At 43.8% G+C, this 11757-nt stretch overlaps 1 protein-coding gene across 2 annotated transcripts in view; it reads left to right on the forward strand.

The window, feature by feature from the left end:
• DESI2 (desumoylating isopeptidase 2) overlaps positions 1-11262 on the forward strand; it is a 63668-nt gene extending 52406 nt beyond the window's left edge. For both annotated transcript variants that reach the window (XM_003893678.4, XM_009196118.4), the window contains exon 5: positions 7810-11262. In XM_003893678.4, coding sequence (XP_003893727.1) covers positions 7810-8043 — 234 coding nt within the window. In that variant the 3' untranslated portion in view covers positions 8044-11262. The remainder of the gene's footprint in view (positions 1-7809) is intronic.
• The last annotated feature ends 495 nt before the right edge of the window (positions 11263-11757 follow it).

The following is an 11757-nucleotide window of genomic DNA, read 5'->3' on the forward strand; positions in this document are numbered from 1 at the left end:
TTGTTTCTGACGGAGTCTCGCTCTGTCGCCCAGGCTGGAGTGCAGTGGCGCGATCTCCGCTCACTGCAAGCTCCACCTCCCGGGTTCACGCCATTCTCCTGCCTCAGCCTCCCGAGTAGCTGGGACTACAGGCGCCGCCACCTCGCCCAGCTAATTTTTTGTATTTTCAGTAGAGACGGGGTTTCACTGTGTTAGCCAGGATGGTCTCGATCTCCTGACCTCGTGATCCACCCGCCTCGGCCTCCCAAAGTGCTGGGATTACAGGCGTGAGCAGTTTTTTGTTTGTTTTTTTTTTTTTTTTTTTTGAGACGGAGTCTCGCTCTGTCGCCCAGGCTGGAGTGCAGTGGCCGGATCTCAGCTCACTGCAAGCTCCGCCTCCCGGGTTCCCGCCATTCTCCGGCCTCAGCCTCCCGAGTAGCTGGGACTACAGGCGCCCGCCACCTCACCCGGCTAGTTTTTGTATTTTTTAGTAGAGACGGGGTTTCACCGTGTTAGCCAGGATGGTCTCGATCTCCTGACCTCGTGATCCGCCCGTCTCGGCCTCCCAAAGTGCTGGGATTACAGGCTTGAGCCACCGCGCCCGGCCGCGTGAGCAGTTTTTAATTGCAAGTGAGCTCATAGAAAATCAGATGTCTGACCCTAGAGGCTGGTGATTTTCTAGCCTGATGTGCATAATTTTGAGTGGGTCTTAGAAAGCACTTAGGAAAGCTTTGCTTTTTGCTTGGCCTTGGAAACATGACTGGCCCTTCAGCATCTCAGCTTTACTGCTGCCAAAGAAGAGTCTCTGGCATATTTTGGAATCCTGAATTCATAGATCCTAATTGCTTGGACTTGACACTTGAGCTAAAACTTGACATTATCTCCTACACACTACTTCAGTCTTAGCACAAGCTGTGTTAAACTGAAAGAGATACAGGCTCAGGGAACAAGACTTCTACTTGGGGATCAAGGCAGATTTAGGATACCACTCTGTGGGGCTCTTCACTATAAAAGCATGGATGTTGACGGAACTGTGGGGATTATCACAGGTGTCCATGGGAACCGGCTTCTCTGGTGGTACCATACGAAGTCGAACTGCTCATCTGTTCTGTATTTCTGATACAGGGACTGATTGCATTCCCAACTTGTGATTATTGACAAAAGCTGCATGTTGAGGGGAAAGCATATCACTAGGACTGTGACCCCTGTGTCTACCCATCTTACTCTCCACCTCTCTCGGGAAAGTTTCACTGTGTTTACTTGGGACTTCCTGGACAGGCTGCAGTTTGCAACAGCGGACTTACAGTCTGCTGCTACTCTGCTACCTTTCTACTGGTGCACACACCTTAGTAAGGCAGTTTGATTCCTAAATGCAGCTGTCTCCAGAAATGGAATGATGCTATAGGCCACTTAATGAATGATCAGGATGAAAGCGGTGAGTGGCTCTCTCAAACCATTTTGAAATATTTTGAAAATTCAAGATTTAATTCTGTCCAGTTCTGAAACATATGTCTTTCTGGTTATGTTATATAAAAATATTTTCCAGCGAGGCGCAGTGGCTCATGCCTGTAATCCCAACACTTTGGGAGGCTCAGACAGGTGGATCACGAGGTCAAGAGATCAAGATCATCCTGGCCAACATGGTGAAACCCCATGTCTACTAAAAATACAAAAATTAGCTGGGCGTGGTGGTGCGGGTCTGTAGTCCCAGCTACTCGGGAGGCTGAGGCAGGAGAATTCCTTGAACACGGGAGGTGGAGGTTGCAGGGAGCCAAGATTGTGCCACTGCACTCCAGCCTAGCAACAGAGCGAGACCCTGTCTCGAAAAAGAAAAAAAATCCTGTGAAAACTTTTGTCCCCCTTTAATACATCCCTTCCAGACAAAAGGTCTGGATGAGAGTAGAGGACAGTTTTGTAAATGTGAAACTATGACTGCTAAATGGGACATACTGATTTTGTAATAATAACAAAAAACAAACACTGGCACCTAGGGAATCTCAAAGGAGGCAGACTGATGATCTTTGTTTTTCAATACTGCCTTTCCCCTCTTCCTAAAGAAAAACTTCCCATGCTACCTTTTTAAGATGCTGCAAGCACTTTGAATTCAAACAGCCTGCTGAGCCTGTGCTCAAACCTATGAGAGCAGGGAGTGGCCTCAGCGCCTGCATTTCCCACACAGAACACCTCCAGATGTCATCCACAGTCGTCAGGCTGATAACCTGAAGTCATGAACCAACATGGAACTGACTGTCTTCAGGTAGTCCCTCTGAAACAGAGACTCAAACTAATTTTTCAGGCTGGAGTGGAAACCTGTTTTCCTCTAAACTTTACCCCATGCACCTTTTCCCTGCGAATTTTGTTTCATATCCTTTCACTGTGATAAGTCATACCTGTGAATACAGCAATATGCTATGTCCTGTGAGTCCTCTAAAATCATCAAATCTGGAGGTGGAAAAACTGGGTCTTGGGGATCCCTGACACACTTCCCTAGTATTCTCTAACTGGTTTTAGCATCGTGAATATCTCCTCCCCAGATGTAAAAGTATTTTATGTTTCAGATCAGTGTAATGACTGCTTTTGTCCCATCTTTGATACATGGGAGCCTCTTCAAGTTGGCTCATAAGTCTTTTGATTTGTCCCTAATAATCTTCTACAGCCTTTTGTTTTCTGGTATGTCAAGATATTCCAGGCTCATCTACATATTTTCTACCTCAGAACTGTTTCCTTCTAATAGCAAATATTTAGAAACTTTAATCTGGGCATTAGGTTGCTCACTACTACTGAACTGATAATTGTTTCTAGCTCCCCATCCCCACCAGTAGATGAAACTAGGACTTTTTTTGCAGGTTCATAGTGACGTTTCTACTACACATTTGGGCTACAGCGTTTTTACTTAACCTCATCAATGATATAGCTACATTTTGTCTATCCCTTGTCAAAAATCTAAATTCTCAGCAACAAGAAACATAATTGCTGATTTGTTTTACTCCTCTATACCTAAAACAGCTGTAGAATAATAGTGTTACCATAACCGCCACCAATAGGAGTACTAGAAAGTTAAGGTTTTTTGTCGTTCTTTCATCTTTAGATTGTGGCTTGATACAGTAAAAGTCATGTGTTTTACAGTTAATTGGAATTTATTTCTATGGGGTTATGATATTTAGCTGAGGAGATTTCCAAGCAAAGTGTAGAAGATGCAGCCTGCCTTGTTGCTTATAGTAAAATGTGAAAAGAACAATAGAGGGAAGAACTATTAAAGCACAAAAAGGAATCAACATTTAATGATTTAGGAAATTTTTCAGCCTATCCAGATTGCAAAAGATGCTGAAATTAGGAGCTTCACTATTAGGAAAGGATGCTACAGAGAAAGCCAAGGGTATGACTAGACCCCTTTTTTTTTTTTTTTTCCTTTAACTGTTGAAGAAATTAAATATGTGACTCGTGGATCCTCTAAACCATCTCAACAGAAACCAAGAATGAAGATGGGATTATTCAGGAAAGATCCGTGGAGGAACATCTTTTCTAATGGAGTCAGTCCCATGACATACGCAAGAGACCCACAGTGTTTTGAGAATGCTCTATTGGCAGAAACACTGCCAGCTTGGACTGAAAGAGACGGGGCGGGGGGGGGGCGGTAAAATTAAAGAAGGTGCTTGGACTGTCAAAATTCTACAAGCAGGTAATTGGCTGGAGAAAAAGGATGACTCAAAGGATAGAATCTCCAGATGGCAGAACCAAGGGCCATAGAAGATTATTCCCAGGCCTTGAAACCTAATGGACGTTCCCTTGTTGGATTCTAAAATTGGGACTAGTGACTCCTTTCTTCCTTCCGTTTTCTCCCTTTTGGAATGGGAATGTCTATACATTTTATTCTCTGCCTGTTCCACTATTATATTTTGGGAGCATCCTATATACACTTTTCTCCATTTTGCCTTTTTCACTAATAGTGTATCCTGGAGTGCATTCTGTGGCAGTATATAGAAATATTCCTCACTTCTTTCTTTAGCTGAATAGTCTTCCTTGTGTGGATGTACCATAATTTATTCAACCTATTAATGGCACTTGGTTATTTTTAGTCTTTTGCTGTTATAAAAAGTATTGTAATGAATAACCCTGTACATCTTTTTATTTTTGCCACTGTATCTGTACACTTGATTTTCTAGAAGAGGGACTGCTGGATTGGAGCTTAAATGCAAAATTCATTTTGCTATATAAACCAAATACTATTTGATCACTAGTCACCTAAGAAATACATTTTGCATTGTGACCCAGTTTCCACACACACAGGCACATAACTAAGATGTGTCATGGTTACCTTGCTACCTACAATCTGTTTTGCTTTAAAAATTCAGGTAGCGATACTCAATGACCTACTAATGGGTCATGACTCAAGGTTTTAAAAACATTGGCTTGGCCCGGCATGGTGGCTCACGCCTGTAATCCTGGCACTTTGGGAGGCAGAAGCAGGCTGATCACCTGAGGTCAGGAGTTTGAGACCCGCCCAGCCAACATGGTGAAACCCTGTCTCTACTAAAAATAAAATTAGCCAAGTGTGGTGGTGCATGCCTATGATCCCAGCTACTCAGGAGGCTGAGGCTGGAGAATCGCTTGAACTGGGAAGCAGGGGTTGCAGCGAGTCCAGAGCGTACCACTGCACTCCAGCCTGAGTAACAGACTAAGACTACATCTCAAAAAAAAAAAAAAAATTGGCTTGACCAAGGATTGGTACACTTTTATTTGAAAGAGCCAGGTAATATTTTAGGCTTGTGGACTATTCATGGTCCCAACTCTGCCTCTGCCATTGTAGCCTAAGAGGCATAGGCAATACATAAACAAATAGACACAGCTATGTTTCAGTAAAACTTTATCTACAAAACCAGGTGGCTACAGATAGGACTCTGTTTTAGGCTAATCAAGCCACACCCTCAGGGGTTGGAATGAAGTCAGCTTCACCTGTAGCACTTGGATATATGGAGGAGGGTAGATTACTGAATGAAATTAGGACTCGGGAAGGAGAATGAGGGAAATGGCTGTTGAATAGGCAACAGTCACTATCACTTTAGATAGTCTTAGTCACGACTTACATGATTAACCTCTAAATATGCAGATAACCCTAAATATGTCCCAGTGCTTTTTTTTTTTTTTGGTGAGACAAAGTCTTGCTCTGTCACCCAGGCTGGAGTGCAGTGGCATGATCTTGGCTCACTGCAACCTCTGCCTCCTGGGTTCAAGCAATTCTCCTGCCTCATCCTCCTGAGTAGCTGTGATTACAGGTGTGGGCCACCACACCTGGCTGATTTTTGTATTTTTAGTAGAGACGAGGTTTCACTATGTTGGCCAGGCTGGTCTCGAACTGCTGACCTCAAGTGATCCACCTACCTCCGCCTTCCAAAGTGCTGGGGTTACAGGTGTAAGATACCACTTCACCTGCCCGGCCTGTTTGGCAGCATTTTTAAGAGCAGATGTAGTTGATATACACATTTTTGTTTTTGAGATGGAATCTCACTGTGTCATCCAGGCTGTAGTGCAGTGGCACAGTCTTGGCTCTCTGCAGCTTCAACCTCCTGGGCCCAAGTAATCCCCCTGCCCTAGCCTCCCAAGTAGCTGAGGCTACAGGCACACACCACCACACCCAGTGAGAATGTGTGTGTGTGTATAAACAAGGTCTTACTATGTTGCCCAGGCTGGTCTTGAACTCCTGGCCTCAAGTAATCCTCCTGCGGTGGACTTCCAAAGTACAGAGATTACAGGCATGAGCCACCGTGCCTGGCCTCATGTACACATTCTTCAATTTATTGATTTTATTTTTTTCTGTTGTTTTGAGATGGAGTCTTGCTCTGTCGCCCAGGCTGGAGTGCAGTGGCGTGATCTCGGCTCACTGCAAGCTCTGCCTCCCGGGTTCATGCCATTCTCCTGCCTCAGCCTCCTGAATAGCTGGGACCACAGGCGCCTGCCACCATGCGCGGCTAATTTTTTGTATTTTTAGTAGAGACGGGGTTTCACCGTGTTAGCCAGGATGGTCTCGATCTCCTGACCTGGTGATCCGCCCGTCTCGGCCTCCCAAAGTGCTGAGATTACAGGCTTGAGCCACCGCACCCGGCCTACTTTTTGTATTTTTAGTAGAGACGGGGTTTCACCATGTTAGCCAGGATGGTCTCGATCTCCTGACCTCGTGATCTGCCCTTCTCGGCCTCCCAAAGTGCTGGGATTACAGGCGTGAGCCACTGCACCTGGCCCAAATATTTTTAAGTGTCTCCCTGTCTGTACTCCCAGGCAGTGTGATAGGTGCTTGGTAATCAAAAGTGGTTAGCACATACTACCTTCCCTCAAGTGAGACCATCTCACTTTCCCTGTAGTTAAGACAGAGACATACTATTTAAAATAAATGTAATAACCATTAAGAGTTAGGACTAAACTTTTAGGAGAAAAGGTACACGTTGTATAATTATAGGTGCCAGCTTATTAAATTTTAGCTAATTTTTAGACATCAGGTTCTTTGAAACCTCTTTCCAAAGTTATTACCTACAATATGCAGATATCTAAGATGGTACTCTGAGATCACATGATCATAATCTTGGGTATAATTGGAGGCAAAAACAACAAAGTGGCAGTGGGGCATGAATGGAAGCCCAGTCCATTGTCTGCACAAGAGGAAGAGGATAATAAAGAATAAAGTTAGGGGCATAGAATAGACCCAGTTCTTACTATTTGAAATAGGAGTGGGGGAAGGGTTCAGGAGTCCTAAGGAAAGTGTAAGGGCGGGAAGTGGGAAATACAGACACAGATCAGTCAGCGGGGAGGGTTCCTCCTGGCACCGGTTTCTGCCCCTGCTAGTGTCTTCAGACTGAAGCGTGGCCAGGCTTCCATGCCTTGTCTGACTCCAGGCCTGCTTCCGCAGAGGAGTCACGGAGCCAGGTCTTCATTTGGGAAAACGTGTGTGTGTGTGTCTCTCTCGGAGTCTCACTCTGTTGCCTAGGCTGGAGTGCAGTGGTGTGATCTCAGCTCACTGCAACCTCTGCCTCCCAGGTTCAGGCGATTCTCCTGCCCCAGCCTCCCGAGTAGCTGGGAATACTGGTGTGCACCACCATGCCCTGCTCATTTTTTGTATTTTTAGTAGAGACGGGGTTTCATCATACTGGCCAGTCTGGTCTCGAACTCCTGATCTCGTAATCCGCCAGCCTCAGCCTCCCAAAGTCCTGGGATTACAGGCGTGAGCCACTGCACCTGGCCCATACTCTTTTTTTTTTTTCCTTTTGAGACACTATCACCCAGTCTGTTTTTTCTGGACCAGGATGAGCTCCTTGAAACAAGTGAGTCAGGGAGAGAAGTAAAGGGGTAAAATGTAGACCAGGAAAAATGGAGTGATAGACACTGGAGGAAAGGGGAAAGTCGAAAAGAATCTGTGAAAAAGGAGAATTCACAAATAGGAAAACATCCAAGATTGACTCTTCCAATTGCCTGGGGCTTCTGTTACTCTAATAATACACTGTATTAACAAGCGTCTTCTATGTGTTCAAAGTGCTTTTCAGTGTGTCTCACAGCAGTTGCAGAGATCAAAGAAAGGAGCCAAGTGAAATTAGTTCGATTTCAGATATGAAAAGTAAGCAACTCGACAAGGTTCTTTAGAAAGGAAGGAATGGAGCCAACAGTAGGGACCCTAGGTCCTGAGTCAAGCTGCTTGTTATCAAAAGCCTGGAGTAACACCACTGAAGGCTACTCTGCAGTGGCTTCTCTGTAAGCCACCTCCTTCCTCCCACCCTCCACTCCCTGGCAGTGGACCAGGTAATCTTAACCTCTCTTACCTAATACAGAACTCTTTCTCTTCTGTAGATTCTCTGTGGGAAAGAGATTCCTCGCTGGATCAATCGACTTGCCTACTTCAGCTCCTGTATACCCTTTCTACAGAGTTGCCTCCCGAAGGAGTGGCTCACGCCCGCAGCCCTGCAGTCTAGTGTCAGCCAAGAGCTCCAGGATGAACTGGAGGAAGCAGAGGATGCTGCCGCATCCGCTTCCGTGGCAAGCGCTGCAGCAGGCTCCAGACCCGGGCGCCACACTAAACTATAAATGTCTCCAAAGTCACACATTCAGAACTGTCTCTGGCAGTCGAATATCACTAGAGAAAAGTCAATAGAGAAGCATCCTTTGGATATTTTGTATGCAAAGATGGCTCTCCCCCAAATCCCAGTTTTTCAGCTCAGGATTATATTTGTAATAAAAAAAAAAAAAATCACTTGGCGCAGGAGGGAGAACTTTGTAAGAAGCTGCCCTCTGTTTTTTTTACCCACTCGTCAATCTGGATTTACTTCTTCTGTTTTATACAAGCTCTGTTAAGTTATGTTTACAGTATTTTGTATCGCTGTTTACAAATCTTGCATGGACTCCTGCCACGTGAAAGAGAAAATCTTCGTGTCTTCAAAAATTAGGCAGGTAATCTTTGTATACTTCTGACAATTGCCAGATCTATGGCATAAATAATAGGCACACAAAAAGGTACTTAAACAGTTATAGTCACCATCACCTGCTTAAGAATGGTCTTTTAGATTTGTGTTTGTTTTGTTCAAGTTGTTGGCACCAGGATGCAGAGAACCAGACTGGCCTGAGGTGAAGGAGCACACAGCCCTGAGGGCTTGGAACCCTGGGTCCAGTTCCTCTTCACACCCCCTTCCACTCTGAGTAGCACATCTCCCCAGGTGCCCATGGAACACCTGCTTTCATCCCAACTATCCGTCCACCTAGGCGGGGTGATGTGTTCTTACGTCTCTGACTTTGATGCCACTCATTCTATCGTTTAGATGTTTTTCATTCAAGATATTCTTGGTAGTAACTGACAAATGTGTTGCACATGCATTGGGGGAGGGGCTTCATTTTTATTTTAATACACACGTGTTTCCTCCTTGCACAGGATTTTGATGGCGTAGAAATATCCTAAGTGATAGCCTTCCAAGTTAGCAGTGAGTTGACATTCAACTGCTTTTAACTATTCAGGCTACCTTTTATACTAAACCTTGAAAACTAGAATCTAAAGTCCACCCCAAAAAGGTAGTTCTTTGATATTTTATACTCTTTATGTACTATATCAGAAAGAGTATGTTGGCGTTTGTCATGGGAGTCATTTCACGTCATAATAGAATGCCTAGTCTCATTGACCGATCGTTAAAAAAATCATATTTGTGTGTCTTAAGATTCATATTTATATGTTCTCTCAAATGTATGTCTCTTACGTAACATACTCTAAGAATGAAATTGTCACCACAGATAAATCCTTGTTAGCAAGGAATCTGTCTGCTCCAGTCTACTCCTAGTTTGACCCTTGGATGTAAGAACCAAGTCATTACATGTCAAATTCAATTTTTCTGCCTTAAGAATGAATGTCCTACGTAAAATATTGGATGCAGTGTAAAATTATCCAAGGCAGTGACTTCAGCTTTATATATATAAAATATAGTTTTAAAGTTATTGACATTTATTTAAACTTTTAGATTGGATTGTTTGCTATTGCTCTGTGTGAGGATACATAATCTTTCAGTAAACTATATTTTTAACTTTTCCATAAGCTGATTTTGATTCATTTTATTAATGTAAGCACACCCTGTTCATAGGGAAAATAAACCTTGGGTTATAAGCATTGGCCTGAGGACAATGAAGCCACTTAACCTGATTTATACTTTCGACTGCTCTGTTTCCAGAGAGGAAAGCCTTTACAAATCACTCTGAGTTCTTTAGGGGGCAGAACGCTTGTTTCAAGAGGTGTGACAGAAGAAAGGAATATATGAGCGTAATGAGATGTCGACTTGGTTCAGGTCTAAAATTGAGATACGGGCAAAACACTAAGGCGCTAGCAGTGACTTGTTCACTAAAAAGAGTCCTATCCCCAAAACCCAGCTTAGTGCAAAGCCTTGGATACAGTTTGCTTGTAATATTTTTAATAATGTGAGGAGTACAGTTTTTTTCTAATTCATTCAAGTACATATGATTGAAACCTGGGCTACTGACACACACAGTAGCCATTAGTCAGACACTTCTTGGTGAATATCAGCAACATCCCATCCGTGCTTAACCAGAATCCAGCGAGTCAGCACACAAGTGATTTTATTATTGTGTCGTATTTACTTTCATCTGCAGCATTTGGAGTTTAAAAATAATGCAAAGGGTTCTAGTAAAAATAGTGTCCTAAGGCCAATTACCATACTAACAATCAGCAGATAAAATTCTGGACATGAGACTCCTTATAATCTAATTATACCTGAGGTTGAGAAATGAATGTCTTCCTTTAGAAAATTTCATTCAAGTCAGGTTCTTCTCTACAGTTCAAAATTGAGAATGGATTTAATGAACTAGCATTTAGCCAGCTTTTTCTTGCCCTTGGAGAAAAAGAATCATTCTCAACCTGATCTCTGTTAAGAAAAATCCTAGATGAACAATCTGGTCATGAATATACATATGGTACGGAGTCTCTCTGTTGTAACCAGGTGGACATACTTCTCATGGTGGGGTGGACAGTAATACATGTTAGAGGGTCAGAAGCTTCTGGTTTCTGCTGTTTGTTTTAAATACCCTTGGGGTTTTTTTTCACCCTTACAAGGGGAGCATCAGCTTTGGAAAGTGTAACTGTTGGAGTATAGAAGGCAGTGGTGTATGATCTTAGCCTCTTCCTGATGCCTGAATCCAGCCAGCTGTTGCTCTGACCCACAGCAATAGAGCAAGTTACCCATCACCAGCATTTGTACAGAGCAGGGAATTCTGGTTTTAGTCCATTGGTAGCATTGTGTGTATGAGGAGATTCAGCACCACAGACAGCTAGCTGCAGGACTCGATATCCATGGCTTCTTTCCATCACAAAACGGGTAGAAACACATTCACTGCTTCAGGTTCTAATCTGTGTGTCTCCTTATGACTCCATTTCTGTAGGATACTCTGTAACTTTGATATATGCTGTATTTTCTTTAAAAGATTTAGATTTTTGTTCAGCAAGCTAGCCATACAACCATTGTATCTCTTCCTCATCAGTATGGTTTTAGAGCACAGCTCAGTTATTAGGCTTTCATTGTCTACTCTTTCAATACATGTACATCTTTACTGTTTGAAAGGTGTTACAGCTGTCGAAGAATCCTTATGGACCTGAAGATAATTTCTTGTGAAGTTGAATGCAAGTGTACTGTCATTCATAGTGTTTATATCACAATACCAGGAATCTTCACTTTTGCTACCTTGATATAGCATTGGGCTATCATGTTACAACATTGAAATACATTGATTTATTAAAAAAAATACTTTTATAAGAAATGTTTTATAGTGCTTTCTGACTTTCGGATTACAACTGTTGTGTATTTGTGTTGGGCGGGGTGGGGAGGTATATTTTTAAAACCCAAGGCTCCCATGTGCTCAGCAGGAGCATGACAGCCAGCCCCCTCCATCCTGTCTTCCTCTCACAGGCACATGCACCTGTATTCACCTGCATTCCTCTTGTGCGCAGATCTGTGGGCCAGTGCCTTAGCTGTCGGAGAGCATAGCCACACCTGCTCACAGGTAGGAGTGCCAGCCCTGGCTTCTGGGAAATGGAGGCAGAAGGGCAAGCTAGAATGGACTCCTTCCCCGAAGTGCAGGGGACAGACCTGCAGAGGAATAGCCCCGACACATGCACACACACTCCCTTGTCTTGAAGCAGCAAAGCAAGCAGGAGCCTGAGTGAATGAGCTCCTCATTTCCCACGGACCTGTCCTCCAATGCTTGGCACCTCCAACCTGCCCCTTCCCCTTTCTCCTCCACTGGCCTTTCTGC

The sequence above is a fragment of the Papio anubis genome, chromosome 1 (genome assembly GCF_008728515.1).
Source record: "Papio anubis isolate 15944 chromosome 1, Panubis1.0, whole genome shotgun sequence".
Lineage (NCBI taxonomy): Eukaryota > Metazoa > Chordata > Mammalia > Primates > Cercopithecidae > Papio > Papio anubis.